The sequence below is a fragment of the Elephas maximus genome, chromosome 16, assembly GCF_024166365.1.
Source record: "Elephas maximus indicus isolate mEleMax1 chromosome 16, mEleMax1 primary haplotype, whole genome shotgun sequence".
Lineage (NCBI taxonomy): Eukaryota > Metazoa > Chordata > Mammalia > Proboscidea > Elephantidae > Elephas > Elephas maximus.
This window is the reverse complement of record NC_064834.1, coordinates 52154568-52173272: the sequence shown is the minus strand read 5'-3', so window position 1 is coordinate 52173272 and position 18705 is coordinate 52154568. Positions and strand designations below refer to the sequence as shown.

General features: G+C 45.4%; 1 protein-coding gene across 6 annotated transcripts in view; it reads left to right on the top strand.

The window, feature by feature from the left end:
* The first annotated feature begins 906 nt into the window (after positions 1-906).
* The window catches only part of SEC31B (SEC31 homolog B, COPII coat complex component), a 29857-nt gene continuing 12058 nt past the window's right edge, over positions 907-18705 (top strand). The window contains exons 1-10 of one of the 6 annotated variants that reach the window (XM_049855030.1): positions 907-3028; positions 3591-3714; positions 11418-11613; positions 11827-11922; positions 12872-13012; positions 13370-13512; positions 14311-14410; positions 14537-14698; positions 15249-15383; positions 18304-18534. In XM_049855030.1, coding sequence (XP_049710987.1) covers positions 2914-3028; positions 3591-3714; positions 11418-11613; positions 11827-11922; positions 12872-13012; positions 13370-13512; positions 14311-14410; positions 14537-14698; positions 15249-15383; positions 18304-18534 — 1443 coding nt within the window. In that variant the 5' untranslated portion in view covers positions 907-2913. Of the gene's footprint in view, positions 3029-3590; positions 11385-11417; positions 11614-11717; positions 11923-12868; positions 13013-13369; positions 13513-14310; positions 14411-14536; positions 14699-15248; positions 15384-18303; positions 18535-18705 lie in introns of those variants that run through there. The other 5 variants (XM_049855029.1, XM_049855031.1, XM_049855033.1 and 2 more) reach the window with 5 other exon arrangements.

Below are 18705 nucleotides of genomic sequence, written 5' to 3'. Positions count from 1 at the left end.
GCGCCCTCCGTCGAGACCCCTGCCCGCGGGGTCCCGCCCTCGGGGCTCACGGCCGGTACGCCGCTCAGAGGCCCCTACTACGGCTGCCTTTGCATTGGATCCAGCTGCACTCCGCCTGCCGCGCCGGGGTCCCCGAGCCTGGCGAGGGTTTCTCTTCAGCGCTGCCCGAGTGCGCCCCTGGCCATGAGCTGGATCGGGAGCCCGCCCCGAGTCTCTGCGTCCCGGTTTCGCGGGAAGGCCTGTCATTACTGACCCTGGTGTGCCGCGCTATAGGGAGACGCGGACTTTGAAGGGCAGCTGGCGCCCTCTTTCCCTGCCAGAGTCTGTTCACCTCTTGGCGGAATGGTTATAGCTGTGCCCTCGCCCGCGGCCCAGCCGCTGCCACTTCTTGGCTTTATGACCCCAGCGGGGCCCTTTTAGCAGGAATGCCGCTGAGCAAAATGAATTAAGGGTCCGTCTTCTCAATTCCCAGACTGTCACGAATTTGAACACTTTATGGAGTTGTTTAGGCTAGTATAATGGTTAAAAGGACGGGCGCTTGGGGCTGATTGGGGTTCATATCACAGCCTAGTGGATTTCCTTCTCTAAAACTGGGATAATAATAGTACTTACCTTATAGAGCTATTGTGAGAATTAAATGAAATAATACAGTTCAAATGCACAGAGCGAATCGCAGCTCTTACTTTTGTGGTTAGGGCTTCTTTCCCCAGGAAGGAGTCCTGGTGGCGCAGTGGTAAAAGTGCTCGGCTGCTTACCGACAGGCAGTTCGACTTGACGGTAGTGGATTTGGTTTTGTTTTTTCCCCCCACAAACGTGAAAATGGCTGTGTTGGCTGTGACCAGCAGATGGCACTGGTGACTGTAGAGTGTGGTGTGCAGTTCATCATAGGATACGTGATGTGTCTTCAGCGGCCCCGTGGAAAGCTTGGCTTAATTGGCAGCCTTAAACTTCCTTCACGCTGGAAAGCACCTTAGAGATTAAGTAATACTACTTTCTATTTGTGTGGCTGAGACGGACGTATGGTTTGCTCAAGCAGGTCCCAGTGGGTCCCATGTTTCCTTCCTCAAATTCAGTGTTACTTTTTTTTTTTTTAATTTTTAATCTTTCTGCCACTTTGGGAGCTTATTGGAATGGAACCTTGCATTACATTAGATTGGATATGGATGGCTGCATTCATCCAACAAATATGTATTAGGCACCTACTATGTGCCACACATTGTTCTAGACACTAGTTATAACATGATGAACAAAGCAGACACAGTGCTACCTCTTAGGGAGCTTACATATTAGTGGGAGAAACCAACATTGTAAATGCATACATAATTATAAATTGCTAAGAACAAAAAAAATTGAGGCTGTTTTTGAATGAGTGCTCAGAGAAGGCCTCTCTGAGGAGGTGAGAAGTTGAGCCCCGAAGGACAAGATAAAGAGCCAGTCATTCAGAGAACGAAGGGGATAGATATACGTATGTTGTGAAGTGCTGTCAAATTGATTTTTGACTTATAGCAACCCTATGTGACAATATAATGATAGGGCTTTCTAGGCTTTTCAGAGGGTTAAGTGCTACAGCTGCTAACCAAAAAGTCAGCAGTTCAAATCCACCAGCTGCTCCTTGGAAACCCTTTGGGGCAGTTCTCTGTCCTACAGGGTTGCTATGAGTTGGAATTGACTTGATGCCAAAGGATTTGGTTTGGTTTTGGTCCTTAATCTTTACAGGAAGCAGACTGGGTGGGTTTGAACTACCAATTTTTGGTTAGCAGTCTGACGTTTAACCACTGCACCACCAGGGCTCCTTAGGTATTGGTCTAGGGAGCAGCATTTGCAAAATGGGGAAAGACCAGGAAATGAAAAAAGGCTAGTGTGACAGGAGCAAAATGAATAAGGGGGAAAGTAATGAGAGATGAGGTTAGCATGGTAGGCTGGAGCCTTTGGGCAGGGCTGTGGTAAGAAGTTTGAACTTTATCCTGAGTGTGATGGAAGCCGTTGAAAGATTTTAAGCATGGGCATGCCAAAATCCTGTTTCTGATTTTTAAAGTTTATTTCTGCTGTTATTTAGAGAATGAGTGAGGATGGCAGAGTAGCTAGGAGACAACCAGCTGGGAGACTATTGTAATAATCCCAGTGAGAGATGATGGCATCTTCAGGTAGGGTGGTGGCAGTGGAGATGGAGAAAAGTTAAAGTAGACAGATTAAAATATATTTTGAAGGTAAAATATGGAGCATTACTGAAGGTGTTCTAGAAAGCCCCTGGTTCACAGTAATCTGGCCCTCCGCATACCTATAGCTCTTAATTCAGTTAAATCAACAACTTTAGGGCATCAGGTATTGCTGGGCTGCAGTGTGTCACTCACTGCCACTTATTTGTTGCCTCGTTTGCTTTTTACCTTTTCATCTAAGTGGATTGCACCGAGAGCTCCTGAGGCTTGGGCCAGGTCTTCTCCCGCTTCAGTAAGTGGATAATTGAATTAGTGCGTTCCCTTTTAGACATCTTTGCTGTATGCAAGTGGAGGTACTTAGTTAGCAATTTTATATAAGAGCTTGGAGCTCCAGGAGAGATTACTGTTGGTGATATAAATTTTTGAGTCATCAGCACATGGTTGATATTTAAAGCCAAAGGAATGGATGAGATCACTGATACATTATTTGATTTAATGGTTGTCATCACCATTGGTCCTGTGGCAACCAATGTGATTGAATATCCTTTTGAGTTTAAATAATTATATTTTAGTAATTGGGTAAATGAGCTGTCTTTACAGATCTACAAATGGTCATGTATCTGTCACCCTGTGTTGTCCTGAAATCCCCTATCCTGTGGTGGAGAGAAAGAAACAAGATCCTGATCCTGTGTCCACAGATGCTCCTCAAATCTGACCGTTGAACTTGCTGGTTTCTATTTTCAGTGGGCTGAAGGCCATGTTAGCTTTTTTTTTGCCACACACAGGACAGATAATGAAGCTGAAGGAACTTGAGCTACCAGCCATCCAAGCGTGGAGCCCAGCTAGCCAGTACCCTATGTATCTGGCCACAGGTACGCTGATACTGTGGAGTAGGATCCACTGGAAGTACATAAGTGAGGTAAAACTTAGTATCCAGAATTCTCTGATCAGCACCTGAGAAAGCTTTAGGCTCAGAAAGGTGGAAGATGGCTTGTAGCATAAGCAAGGGCATACTGGATGTTTCTGGTACTTTGGGGCAGCCTTGCAGTATGGCTCAAGGCTAGGCAACTCATGCTTTCTTGGTTTCTTCGGAGTTACCAGTCTTATAGGAGCCCTGGTGATGCAGTGGTTAAGCGCTCGGCTGCTAACTGAAAGGTCAGCGGTTTGAACCCACCAGCTGTTCTGAGGAAGGAAGATGGGGCAGTCTGCTTCCAAAAAGATTTACAGCCTTGGAATTCTTATGGGGCAGTTCTGCTCTGTTCTTCAGGGCCACTATGAGCCAGATCCTGTTCTACAGCAGTGGGTTTGGTTTTGGTTTTACACCCAGCCTTCTGTTGTTAGTCCTCGTCTCCACTCCCTAACCCATTTATACTCCAAATTAACACACACGTTGTTGCTCGTATGCTGCCTCTTCCTGACTCTTCTTGTGCCTAGGTACATCTGCCCAGCAGCTAGATGCCACCTTTAGCACAAAGGGCATGTTGGAAATCTTTGAGGTTGATTTCAGGGACCCGTCTCTGGACCTGAAATGCAGGGGAGTCCTTTCTGCTTCCAGCAGGTACTGTGTCTGAACTATTGGTGGGAACGCAGGGCAGATCTTGATGTGGATCCTGGGAGGGGTGTGGTTTCTCAGAGCTCACGGGTTTGAAAAACAACAACCCCCACCCTTCTAGTCAGAAACAGCAGCAGCTGCAGTGTCAGGCAGAATGCATGTGATAGAAGTGCCCCACACAAGCCTGGATCCACGTGTACCTGATTGCTCCTTGAACCCAGGGGTGTTGGCTCCTTCCTCCCTTGGCTCTTGTGAAGATAACAGTCTTACACAATATTTCCCTTTTCTGCCAGTGAGGAGAACGAATGACCCTCTCCTCATTGCTGTCAGGCACTGATTGGATACTCATGAATTTCCTGGCTCTGCCAGACCTACAGGGCTCAGTACTGTTGTTCGTTGAGCACATATGTACGTGCCAGGCACTGTGCTAGGGGGTGCTGTCTTGTCTTACTAACTCTTTGAAATTATCCTAAGAGATAAGTACCGCTGTTCCCATTTTATGTACGTGAAACTCTGTAAAATACATGTTACTGAAACCCTGAGAAGCTGGGGTTTAAATCTAGGCCTGTCTGACTCCAAAGCTTACCATCTTTCCATTATTCAACTGTTGTTTTATAAGTTTCATAAAGGCGGAGTTTTCAGTCTGGAGCAATGGTCTCCAAGTGTTTGTATCATCAGGGAAAATGTGAAACTCACTATACTGAAGTTACATAGTCAATATAAATAATATACATGTATTACTGTGCAGTTCTATTAATAAAGTACAATTTCTAGCTTCTTTTTTAAAGTTGAAAATACAAATATTTTTCTTATAGCTTGATGAATTGTCTTGTCCACCCACTTTAGAGATTACTGGTCTAGATTGCAACTTTCCATCTGATGAATGATGAACCCCTTGAGCATTTCCTGGTCCATCTGAGATATCAGTAAAGATGTTTAAACAGAAGTACCCTCTTTCTTTTTTACATCTTAACCTAATAATGAAAATTTAGTTATTGTTCTCCCTTTCTTGAGCTCCTAGTTTTGAATAATTTTAAAAACTACCACCCCCACCTTTCTGGCCAGCATATATCACCTTCTGACAGTATCTCATGTTTTGCATTTTCTTATTTTGTGTTTCTAATACCTGGGCCCTCTGAAGAGCAGGCCTTCAAGGATTTACCAATAATAATGATATATTCTTAGCCTCCAAGCATGCGTTCCAAAAGGGCCCCTGAAAGGGATGGGCTAATTCGGTAATGATTGTACTCCTTGAAAAAGAAAAGGGGGCCGTGGGCAAAGGCTCTTATCCTCAATAAGCCAAACAGCAGCTTCAGCACAGTAGTGGCACCATAGGACTAAGGATTCTTAAGAAAGAGGCAATGTAAGTGCTAAAGAAACCTTGAAACTGAATTCTAAGATTATTATGGGCAGAGATTTTTTTAGTTTCTCATAAAACAATTAATACACATTGTTTTGTGACACTGGTTGCCAACCCTATGACATGTCAACACTCTCCCCTTCTTGACCTTGGACTCCGCATTTGCATTCATCCAGCTTTTCTTGCCTTCTTGTCCTTGACCCCAGCTGGTGTGGCCGTTTAGTCTTGTATACATGGTTGAGCTACATGTATTATTGTTTGTTTTATGGGTCTGTCTCATCTTTGGCTGAAGGGTAAACCTTAGGAGTAACTTCATAACTGAATTAAGAGTGTCCATGGGCCACACTCTTGGGGTTTCTCCGGTCTTTGTCAGACCAGTAAGTCTGGTCTTTTTTTTGTGAGTTAGAATTTTGTTTTACATTTTTTTTCAGCTTTGTCCAGGACCCTCTATCGTAATCCCTGTCAGAACAGTCAGTGATGGTAGCTGGGCACCATCTGGTTGTGCTGGACTCAGTCTGGTGGCGGCTGTAGTAGCTGTGGATCCATTAGTCCTTTGGACTAACCTTTCTGTTGTGTCTTTTGTTTTCCTCATTCTCTTTTGCTCCAGATGGAGTGGGACCAGTGGAGTTATCTTAGCTGGCTGCTCACAAGCTTTTAAGACCCTAGACACTATTCACCAAAGTAGGATATAGACAGAACATTTTCTTAATAAACTATGTTATGTGGGCAGAGATTTTTGTCTTTTATTTACTGCTGTATCTCCAGCACTTAGAACGGTGCCTGGCATATGGTAGGTGCTTAACAAACATTTGTTGGATGAACAAGTGGTATTAGAAACTTATGGGTTTCTAAACTGAGTAAGCATTCATATTCAACATTTCAATTAGTTACAACCAAGTTAGTCTTGATATCTTAAGAGCCTTTCAAGGGTGACAATCTGTTTGTTTTATAGCCAGCAAGGTTAAAGGGACCTTTTTTGAAGTGTTCGTACTGAATTTGAAAGTCATGAATTACACCTCGTACCCCTGTTCTAACCTACAGGAACTTGGGGGTGGAGATAAAATACATAATACAGTTAACACTGTTGATAATATTTCATCTCTACTTTTCTTTTTCCACTACTCTAACCGTGTTCAAAGATTGATTCCCAAAGATCTAAAAAATTACTTTTGACATAGCTCCAACGGGGCTTTTCTGAAGAAATCATAGACACTTCAGGGTCTAAGATAACCCATTTCTTTCTGTTCCAGCCTGAGTTAGACCGTTTACCCAAAAGTTAGATTCCGACTAATAGCGACCCTATAAGACAGAGTAGAACTGCCCTGTAGTGTTTCCAAGGAGCACCTGGTGGATTCGAATTGTGGACCTTTTAGTTAGCAGCTGTGGTTCTTAACCACTACACCACCAAGGTTTCCTATCACAAATTATTGACTGAAATTAGCAGGGTCATTAAAGAGTTACCCATCCTTTGCTTTATACTTTCACCTCTCCTTTTTCTGTGTGATCTTCTGCATGGTGTAGTGGAAAGCACAGTTACTTGACTATAACACTAATAAAGCTGTGTGACTTTGGTTAAGTTGAGTTATGTCAGTGGCTTTGGGTTTTCTCATTTCTGTACAAAGAAGAGGTTGTACAAGGTGACTTCAAAGAACCTTCTGAGCTCTTATGTTCAGTCTCTCCTTCCCTTTCTGTTCTTTTTTTTTTTCCCTGCTTATTCTTCTTCCTTTTTTCTTCTTATATATATATTTTACCCTTTCCTATGTCTCTTCGTTATTAACATATGCTTTTCAAAATTGTCTCCCTTCCCCTGGCTGCCTTTTTCAGCAGATTCATGCCTGAACCAAATTTGGACCCTGAAGACCCCTTACCCCCATTCCATGATGTGCCAGAGAAATATTATCTATCTAGAAGTAGCTAAGAGAGAAATGTTTTGAAATGTTTTGCGTGTAGATAAGGGACAGCCCGAAGCTGTAAATATTCTGAAGGGAGTGCATGGATAAATGACACTGGATGCATTCGGAATCAATGTGGATTAGTGTGTGCACTGAAGCAAGTGATGTTTGGTTTGTTAGATGAATCTTACTCAAGAGGAAATGTTTCTGAGAGGATAATACATTGTTTATGTCACTGATCTTTGGACTGAGGGCAGAGCTGCAGGGCCTGTTATAACCCAAAGGGCAGAGGCCAATGTGTGATCTGCCACATTCCACCTTCTGTCTACACTGAGGTTCTAGATCGCCGAGTGGCTTCTATAACCTCTGATCCTTCTTCTAGTGACATGGTGATAATAAGTGATCTATTGTCTTGTACCTTTAGCTCAGCTCTAGCTACTTGGAGAGCACTGTCTATTTGGGTGCCTGTTTAAGGGACAACACCAAACAGAAGGATCAGTTTATATATCTCACCTAGTATTTTTGCTCCCAAAACTTGTTGTTCTAGAGGCATCAGATCACAGAGTAGAGATAGCGTGGGCTTTGTTGTCGGGCAGGCCTGCATTCAAACCCCAGCTCTGCTGTTTACTGTCCACATGGGTACATTATTTGAATCAACTGGATGGCAGTGGGTTTGGGCTTGGTTTGGGGCACATTATTTGACTTCTCTGATCCTTTTTTCCTCCACTATAAATTTAGGATAGTACCTGGTACATGGTAGGCCTTAAGAAGAAGATAGCTCACCTCTCTATTCTAACAGCCGTTGCTTCACTCTGCTGCCATCGTCCTTTAGCTTGGAGCACTGCCTTCTTCACTCTTTGCCTTTTAAGGAAACTTGGATTTCCCCAGCTGTTTTGATCTGAATGTGGACAAACTCTTTTTCACTTTAGTTCTCTAACAAGAGGTAGGAATTTTTCAAAAGGAACTTTATTAAGCAACTAAAAGCAAAATCCAAAACAAGGAAGTGCATAAATCATAGAAGCAAGAATTCAGACAGCACGTATTCCTAGTCATAAAGTAGATAAAGATCTTTTTTTTTTTTAGATTAGCTTAGCTGGTACAGCCTGCTGATTTCACAGTCCTTAGTTTACTCTCTTCAGCCTTGCTCCTTTCATTTTGCCAGAAGCATAGTCATGAGCTGATTGTTAGGGCTTGGTCTGTCTTTGTGAAACTCAGCTTCCTCCCCTGTTGTTCTTGGCTGGTCTGCGGGTCTGACGTATCTAGTACAGTAGTTCTCAGCCCTGGCTGCTCATTAGAGTCAGCTCAGGAATTCTTGTTACACATGCACATTCCGAAGGACTGTTTCTGGAAATTTCTGCTTCACAGGCCTGGGTAGGAGTCAAAGAATCTAGGTGCCACCATCATTCTGTGATGCTGTATGGTCTCTATCATTGCCATTGTTAACCTTGGAACCTCTTTAGCACCTATATTCTTATTTTTGGGAAAGTTTCCACCTTTCTATACAGACTCTTCCTATACCTTCTCCTTAAACCTCTCTCTTAGTTCCTGTTTTCAGGCTTAAGGCCATATTTTTGTTTTTTTAACTTTTTATATTGACAAAATTCAGACTTACAGGAAAGAGTTGCAGAGTGGTACAATGAACACCCATGTGTACTTCACTTAGATTCACCAGTTGTTAACATTTTGTCTCTCTTTCTCCCCTACCCACTCTGTACACTACACGTACACATAACACACACAGGGCGATCTCTTGTTCCCTGTTCATTTGCAGAGCAGTGGTGATTGACATTGCTTGAGCCCATTTGATGATCAAGTCTCCTCCCTTACTTATCTGTCAGCAGCGCCCCATTCTCCCAGGTGTTCTCCATTATGACCCATTCAGGTACCAGCTTTCACCCTCACTGGTAAAGTGGTTAACAATGGGATTGTACTCTCCACATGAAAGAAAATTATTTAGTCACACCCTGAGTTGTGCATTTTAGCCACTCTGGAGTAACACATCTCCTTCTCTAACCCTTAGGTGACTTCTTGTGGAGGCCTTAAGTACCTCTTACTCTAATTTGTATGCCATGAGCTCTGACCATACTCAGGTCACGGCAACCTCTCCTACCATTCTCGTGTGCTTTTTTTCACTGGCCATACTCTCTTCTACTTTCTATGTGACCTGTATGAGCTTCTCTAACTACTTTTTTGACTTGCCCTCTGCTAGTGTGAGCTCTAGTCCCTGGATGGCATGGCAGCCTCTTAAGCCAGGATGGAGCACATTCTTCTACTATACTAAGATCAATGCAACCTTAGACAACATAGACCTGAACTGGTGCTCAGCTCTTCACTTCTGACAGGTTGGCTCTGGTCTGATGACTGGACAAGCAGATTCCTGTCTTATCATCCCACTCAATTTCTTTGTTGACTGTGTCCAGGGTGTGGGAACATTTCATTGCTTCTTGATACAGCAGTTTGAAGCTAGGGATCTTGTGACATCATTTGGTGTGAAATCTGGCTTCTCTGAAGGGTTATGGAAATGTCCTTGTCTAGCAGCTGTGAAGTGGAAGACAGACCACTTATGAGGCTTTGGGGATTTCACATGCCTTCCCTTGGGGCTTTTCAGATTACCCAAACTTGGAGGCCCAAGATCAGTCTTTCTTCTTTTGTGTAAGATACAGACAGTGCCTTATTGGAAACAGAATGCCAGAAAAGTGTTTCCCAGATGGGCCATTTATCCTTTCATGCCTCTGTCTCCCTTGCAGCCATATGGCAGCTCCCATGGGCCAGGCACACGGGAGAGGCATGGGGTGGGGAGGTCTTGGGTCTTTTTTTCCTTCCAATTTGAGAGGGAAGAGACAATACCAATTACTGATCTACCGATCCTGCTTTTCATCAGGTACAGAAGAGTTTGGATCTGCCTCTAAACAGGAGGCAGTATTACAGAGTAGTTAAGAGCTCAGGCTCTGGAAGAAGATGGGGCTCGTTTTGAACCTTGCCTCTGCCATATCCCAGCTGTCAAATGGGATGAAATTAATAGCCGTATATACAGAAGTTACCTAAACGTGCTGCAGTTTCCTCAATTGAAAATGAAGGGAAAGACAACACACAATACAGGGGAGGTCAGCACAACTGGAATAAACCAAGAGCAAAGAAGTTTCCTGAATAAACTGAACACTTCGAAGGCCAGCGTAGCAGGGGCAGGGATTTGGGGACCATGGTTTCAGGGGACATCTAAGTCAATTGGCATAATAAAATCTATTAAGAAAACATTCTGTATCCCACTTTGAAGAGTGGCATCAGGGGTCTTAAATGCTAACAAGCAGCCATCTAAGATGCATTAATGAGTCTCAACCCACCTGGGTCAAAGGAGAATGAAGAACAACAAGGACACAATGTAATTATGAGCCCAAGGGACAGAAAGGGCCATGTGAACCAGAGACTACATCATCCTTAGACCAGAAGAACTAGTTGGTGCCCGGCCACAACTGATGTCTGCCCTGACAGGGAACACAGCAGAGAACCCCTGAGGGAGCAGGAGAGCAGTGGGATGAAGACCTCAAATTCTCATAAAAACAGCAGACTTAATGGTCTGACTGAGACTGGAAGGACCCCAGTGGTCATGGCCCCCAGATCTTCTGTTGGCCCAGGACAGGAACCATTCCCGAAGCCAACTCTTCAGACAGGGATTGGACTGGACAATGGGTTGGAGAGGGATGCTGGTGAGGAGTGAGCTTCTTGGATCAGGTGGAACTTGAGACTATGTTGGCATCTTCTGCCTGGAGGGGAGATGAGAGGGTGGAGGGGGTTAGAACCTGGTGAAATGGACACAAAAAGAGAGTGGAGGAAGGGAGCAGGCTGTCTCATTAGGGGGAAAGTAATTGGGAGTGTGTAGCAAGGTGTGTATAGGTTTTTCTGTGGGAGACTGACTTGATTTGTAAATTTTCACTTAAAGCACAATAAAAATTATTTAAAAAAAAGAAAATGAAGATAATAATAGTAGCATTTACCTCATGGGGTTGTTGAGTATGAAATCAGCTAATAATGTGTAAAGCACTTAGATCAGTGCCTGGTACATAGCAGGCATTCCACAAGTGTTAGTTGTTGCCATTATTATGTGCCTGTTTGAGTTGTGAGGATTAAGTGAGGGAATCTTTTTGAAGTATTTATCACAGAGCCTGGCCTTTATAGCTCCAACAATGTTAACTTTAAAAGAAAAAAAAAGCACCCCCACACACAACTTAGAGGCAGTGGCCTCCAGGCTTCTAGTGTGACAGAGATGGAATATTCTTTCAGAGAAAGGGCAGGACCAGGCAGAGGAGACCTCCCTTCTGTGTCAGGGAAATGAGGGAACAGATAGGCCCTGGCTAGGGGTGGGGATGCCTGCATAATGGCAGAGGCCGACGAAGATGCCCACTTTCTGCTTACTGATGTGGACCTGGGTAGGTGCTGATGCCAGTTCCTTCTCTTTGTAGGTTTCACAAGCTGATCTGGGGGACCTTTGGCAATGGGCTTCTGGAAGGCTCCGGGGTTATTGCAGGCGGCGGGGACAATGGCATGCTTACCCTATACAGTGTGACCCACATCCTGTCTTCAGGGAAGGAGCCTGTGATTGCCCAGAGACAGAAGCACACGGGGGCTGTCAGAGCCCTCGACTTTAATCCCTTCCAGGTATTACGTTTCAGTTGGTCAAACATGGCCACATCATGGAGCAGCAGGTCTGAATGGAAGCATTCACTTGTGACCACTGGTCGGTAACTCTGAACCCTTCCCAGGATGTTACAGGGGAGGCTTTGGATAGCCCCGAATGTGGGCCTCTTTCTGCCTTTCCTGCTCTCATCTCTTCCTGGCATGGTTGTCTCCAAAGGCCTATTCTTCATACAGGGCAACCTCCTAGCCTCAGGGGCCAGCGATTCTGAAATCTTCATTTGGGATTTGAATAACCTGAGTGTGCCAATGACCCCAGGATCTAAGTCACAGGTAAGGAGGCTCCTGGGGCTGCTGCTTAGTGTATACAGCTGATTTTACCTAAAGAAAGTCTTGAATTCTGGGCCTAAGCCAGAGCAAGGCGATTTCAGGCTTTACCACTGGAGGGCAATAAAGCTCCTCGGACTAAGGTGCTACCAGCCAGATATGTAGCAGGATTAGGGGAGAAGGTTCCTGGTCATTAACTGTCCTAGGGGCTTCTGGGAGGAAAATGAAGAAAGTAGGGGGCAGTAAAAGATGTTGAGGGAAGGAGTAGGAGTGCATTTATCATAGCGTAGCTTAGGCAGGGTTGGGTATGGCCCTAGACTCAGCAGAGAGGGAGCAAGAATAGGATACCCAGATATTTCCTTGTCTTTTTTGTGGAGAGGGTCAGCCTTATCTCATTTCTCTGTACATAGCTATCCCAGGTAGTGGGGGGACTGCTGTGAATTCTGTCTCTGAGTGTGCTTATCTATCAGTCTGTAACTGGCCCCATCCTTTTGCTTCCTGGCTTTTCCCTGTCTTACGCTTGCTTACAGTATCGTGAAGTAAGTTGAATATGCATTTGATAGCATCTCCTGCCCTGAGAGTAGCAGAGGTTTCTCTTTCTGCCTCACTCTGTCACTGAAGGTCTATGTCCGTTCCCCCTGCTTTTCTTCTTTCTCTCCCTCTCTCTTTGTCATAGACAAGAGAACTGTTTTTTAATCTTAACTCTATCCTCTCAGGAACATCTTGGGCTAGGGGTAAAACCCAAGTATGCCTTCCATTCCCTCAGCTTCTACCATAGTACCCTAAAGGATCTCCCTGGAAAATTTAACAGATAGTTCCCTGAGACTGTATTCTTTTGGGTAGCCCATGTCTATTCTTGGGCTTTCTGTGGTTGGTTGGGAGCCATGGAGCAGTGGAAGTCCCTTGCTCCAGGAGTTGACAAATTGCCCTCCCCACCCCCATCCTGCCTCAGCAGCCCCCGGAAGACATCAGGGCACTTTCTTGGAACCGGCAAGTCCAACACATTCTGTCTTCTGCTCATCCCAGTGGCAAGGCAGTTGTGTGGGATCTCAGGAAGAATGAACCCATCATCAAAGTCAGCGATCACAGCAACAGGGTGAGTAGGAGAGAGTAGAACACAGGCTTCAGGTCAGGCCCTTCATGCCTAGCAGTTGGAGCTACCCTTTCCCTGGCCTGGGCTCTGCTTTCAATTGCTGCACATGTGAATTAAGTCCCTTAGCAGATTTCCTATTGAGAGTGAAAGCTTAGGGAAGCTAAACAGAGCTGATCTTGAGGCCTCTACCACCCTTTACTTAATCATGGTCATCACTATGCTCTGATGCTGTGGTGTTCCCAGTCACATAGAAGAAGACACAGACCTGCCCTCAGAGTGATCCCATTCTAACTGGGCAGAAAAGGTTCACAACCAAGGAAGTCAGGTTGCATCACCCATTGGGATCTGCTTTGTTCACAGATGGACTGCTCTGGCTTGGCCTGGCACCCAGACATAGCCACTCAGTTGGTGCTGTGCTCAGAGGATGATCGTCTCCCAGTGATCCAGCTGTGGGACTTGCGCTTTGCCTCCTCACCGCTGATGGTACTGGAGAGCCACGGCAGGTAGCGTTTCAGTCTCCATCCCCATCCTTGTGGGACATAACTGACCTGGGTAAGAGGCAAAGGAAGCCTTACTTTAGCTATCAAACATCCTCCATGACTTTAAAGCCATCCTGGTGAACACAGTCACCCAGTCTGTGAATAGCCTGAGGTTCCGTCTAATTTCCAGAGATGAGAATGGGAATGGGGTCATGAGAAATATCGGAGCCAGGCTCTGATCTGAGGACAATGCTCATTTCCTTAGGTGACGAGGTTGCCTCTTCAAAGTCTCTTCCTCAATAAGGACAACTTGGCTCCTATCTATCCTGCTAATAGGCCTTCCTCTGAACTGCAGCTCTTGTGCTCACAGCATAGGGAGCAGCCCCACAGTCTGTCCTTTCTAACCAAAGGGCTATTTTGCCTTTATACCTCCTGGGGGACTTTTGAGAGTTGGGTCCTCACTGTCTTCCCAGGTTAAAACCTCGGTAGAAGACAGGTTCATCCATGGCGATAGGTGCTTGCCTGATTCATATTGATTCATAATTCTCTGTAATCAGGGAAAAGAAAGAGGCCATCTGGCAGTGACCTCTGGGAGGCAGCGTGGTACAGTGCACAGGCACTGGAGTTTGACTCGGGTTTAAGTCCCACCCAGTGCCACTTTCTGGCTGTGCGACTGTCTGAAAGTCACTTAACTTTTCAAAACCTTGTTTTCCTCATTTGTAAAATGACATCAGATCACCCATTTATAAGGCTGAGATTTATTTAAGATCTATAAGATGTAGTAGGCATTCAATAAATGTTTCTCTATCTTTTCTTTTTTAGGGGGATCTTGTCAGTGTCATGGAGCCAGGCTGACGCTGAGCTGCTGCTCAGTAGCGCCAAGGACAACCAGATCTTTTGCTGGAATCTGGGGAGCCGCGAGGTAGGCTGGCCCTTCTGTGGGAGTATGGGGATGGGAGCTGAGATGGTGGAGGTTTCCCTGCTGAAGCTGTGTATTTTGGGTTTCATGGACTGCATGGTCCCTAATAGTGATGTTCCCTCACGTTAGGTAGTATATAAGCTACCTACACAGAGCAGTTGGTGCTTTGATGTGCAGTGGTGCCCTCGGGACCCTCCAGTGTTCTCTGCTGCCTCCTGTGACGGCTGGATCAGTTTGTACTCTGTGATGGGTAGAAGCTGGGAAGTTCAGCAGATGAGACAGGCTGACAAGGTTTGAAGGGCTTGGTGGAGAATGCTGGAGGGAAGGGGCTCTCTCTTGGGGCGAGAGATAAGGACATATGACCTGAGAAGAGATGGAGGCTGTTGGACACCGGGAGACCAGGGCCCTGGGTTTGGGAGGGCTGCACCTTTGCTCCAGTGCCTACCTTCCTGGGAGGATGTCAGTTCCTGCCACTACAGAGGAGGCCCTCACCTTGACTCTTGTTCTTGGATATTATCCTTGTAGTATTTCTGGGACACTGGACCTCCATGCAGGACCATTATTTCAGGAGTATTGACTGCCTTGTTTCCCTCTCTCCCATAGACCCCTTTTATGTCTCACTCTACTGTAGACCATGGATGCAGTAGGTTCTCCAAGAGTCACCCTGCTGCATGGGTGTCCCGTCCTCACTCCCAGTCCCATCCTCATCCCCATCGCTCTGGAATATGGGAGTCTGACTTTCCTAGGCCAGGTTGGTTCCTCCAATAATGGAGTTTATAGGTGGAGTTTCTGGTTAAGCCTCTGCTTCAGACTGGTGATACAGGTATCCTTTTGCCCTCAGATCTTCTCTTCCTTCAGCAAAGGCCAGCCTCTCCTGCCATTGCAGGTGCCAGAGCAGGTAGCCCAAGCAATGCTGCTATCATCCCTGAAAAAGCCCCCCAAATGGCTGAGAAGGCCAGCAGGCGTTTCATTTGCTGTAAGTGCAGTGGGTGTGTGAGTATATGTATGTTTTTGGGGTGTGGCTACGCACTTGTGCCCTGTGCCTGGCATGAAGCTAAGTTCTGTAAGGATTTTTTTTTTTTTCTCACTGCCTGTGCCCAAGATAAGGTCCTATTTATCTCTCAAGCTGTGAATTACTGTAGCTTCCTCTCTTCCCCTTCACCCGTCCTGTACCCTGCTTGCTGTGCCCATACAAAAATCAAGCCTACTGCCATCGAGTCGATTCTGACTCATAGTGGCCCCACAGGGTTTCTGAGGCTGTAAATCTCTATGGAAGCAGACTGCCACATCTTTCTTCCTTGGAGCCACTGGTGGTTTCAAACTGCTGACCTTTTGGTTAGTAGTCAATTGCTTTAACCACTGCTGTGCCAGTCCTGTATAAAAAAAGTGATAGCTATAGACCTCTTGGTCATGGAAAATAGCCTGAGATTCCACCTAATTTTTGTCTAACCCTAACATGTTTGGACTGGTGGTGAGGAAACAAAGCAGGAAAGAAGAAATGGAGATTTCATCGTTGTCACTCCTCTGCTCAAAACCTTTGAGTCCTCCTCATCTTATAGACTCAAGGCCAAGTGCACACAGGGCCACACTTACCTTTCCAGTGTGTGTTACCACTTCATTCCCTTTCGTTCCCTAAACTCCGGTTACCTGTGACTACTTTCTGTCCCTTGAGTAAGTCAACTTTCCAGCCTCTGCCTGCCCTCCAGCTTCTCTCCTGTGCCCATTGAATCCTACTACAGCCTTTCAAGGCCCCGCTTAAATACTCCATGATGTCATTCTTTAACCTTAGCCAAAATTAACCTCACTTCTGTAATCCCACAGATTGATAATTCCTGCAGTGATACATTCTTACTAAGCCCATATATCCAGTGCTATATGTAAAGTGCTACGTGTATATATACATATAATTATATATGCATATATACACACAGACACACACACACGTCACGACACCCTACTAAGAAACAGACCAGGATAAGGAGCACGTCTTGTTCATTTTTGCATCCCCCAAGCAGTGCTTCTCATACTTTAATGTGCATACAAATCACTCAGGGTCTTGTTAAAATTTAGATTTGGTTCATTAGGTCTGGAGAGTCATCAGGTTGACTCCCAGACCAGTTGCTGTCCAGTTAGCTCTGACTCACAGTGACCCCATGTGTGCCAGAGTAGAATTGTGCTCCGTAGGGTTTCTAATGGCTGATTTTTTGGAAGTAGATCACCAGGCCTTTCTTCTAAGGCACTTCTGAGTGGACTTGAACATCTAACCTTTAGATTAGCAGCTAAGCGCGTTAACCATTTGGACTACCCAGGGACACTGGGTAGGGTCCAAGGTTCTGAATTTCCAGCAAGTTCCCAGGTGATGCCCGTGCTGCTGATCTGAGGACCACACTTTGAGTAGCAAGGGCCTAAAGCACCTGACAAAATGCTTTAAATATTAGGTTTGAATTGAAAACAGAAGTATAAAAGTAGAGATTCTTGTTTTAACAGCCAACAGTTTTATGAGGGAGGTAAAGTTAACACTCAAGAGGCTGTGAGGTTAAAAAAAAAGAGGCAATGAGGTGAAGAATTCTGAACTAAAGATCAAAGGGCCTGTTCTTATCATAGCCCTGTCACTTATTAGCTGGGTAACCTTGGACAAATCACTTGGCCTCTCAGAACTTAAGTCTTCTTACCTGTAAGACGGGAATAGTAATACCTGCACCGCATATGTTAGTGAATTGACATGAACTGCAAATGAGAATATATGTAAGCACTTGTAAAACTATGAAGTACTATACAAATAAAAAGTTAAGGTAGTTTTATTATAGCACTACTCTGTGGTGTGGATTTTGTGCTGTAGGAGTCAAGAGAAATAAGCATTCCGATGGGGAAAGTTCACTGAGGAGGTGGGGCTTGGGAAGGGAGGTAATGAATGCTTAGGGGGTAGAGCAGTAGTTGTCAACCCTGGCTGCACACTGGAATAATCTGAAGAACTTTAAAAAAATACTGATGTTCTGTTCCGACCCCCAGAGATTCTGATTTTATTGACTGGGGTGCTGCCTGGTGACTCTGGATATTAGTTTCTTAAAAGCTCTCCAGGTGGTTTTAATGTGCAGCAAGGTTGAGAACTGCTGGAGTAAAGGAACTTTAGCTCCTGTTTTGTGCCAGGTGCTTTATATAAAGTATCTAATTTGGTGAGAAGCCTGCTCCGGGTGGGGTGTTGTGGTGGGCAAAGGCACAGAAGTAGGAGTAGGAACAGTCCAAGCATTTTGGGGATGTGGAGAGATCACATAAATGAGCAGGGAGAGGGCTGCTGGGAGAGACAGGTGTGGGGCTGATCTTAGAGGATTTTGTGCACTAGAGGCAGAGGAGCTTAAGCTTTCTCCTGGGCCTTGTGGAACCATTACAAGCTCCTAAGTAGCAGCTATGATAGTGTGGTAGTCTAAGGCTTGGATTAGAGGAAGGGAAAAAAGCAGAGGCTATCAACCTATTCCAGTAACCTAAGTGTGCTAGCACTGGGAATGGAATGGAGGGGACCTGCATGAGAGACACTGAATAAGAAGAAAAGGTAAGACTTTGTTGTTGCATGGTTATAAAAAAAAAAACTACCCAGTGTCGTCATTACAGTGGCTATATAAAGATGTGATGATGCCCAGGTGCCTGGGAGAATGGTGGTACCAGGACAGGTGAGAAGATGAATGAAGTTTTAAGCTCATGGTGCTAAGAATGCAGAGATGGTTTTGGGCATGGGGGCACATTCAGTACTCAATTCATGATCCTATTCCACCTTTAGGAGTTTTCTTACTATTGATTTTCTATCCTGGGGTTAACCCATACATAGCTTCCCTGGATCCTCACTTGGTGTTAGTTTTTGGCTTGGAGGTATGACCTTGTCTTTCTCTGTTTTTCCTTACCAGTTTGGGGGGAAGCTGGTTACCTTTGGCCTCCCCAGCACCCCTGCCCATCAGGTGCCACAGCCTCGCCCCCACCTAGTCTTCATCAGTCAAGTAACCACAGAATCTGAATTCCTGTTGCGGTCAGCTGAGCTGCAGGCAGCCCTGAGATCAGGAAATCTCCCGAATTATTGTCAGAACAAGATCCAGCACATGTCACTGCAGAGGGAAGAGATGCTCTGGCAGTTCCTGAAGGTAGGTTAAGCCTGAAGGCTGGCTGCTCAGAGGTGTTTCCCCAAAGCCTGGAACCCAGGTCTGACACTCCAACCTGTGTCAAATCCAGGGCACACAAAACCGCACTGTGACCCAGATTACAGAGGCTCCAGCCCCTACTAGTTTTTTCTTACACTACACCCATCCTCTGGA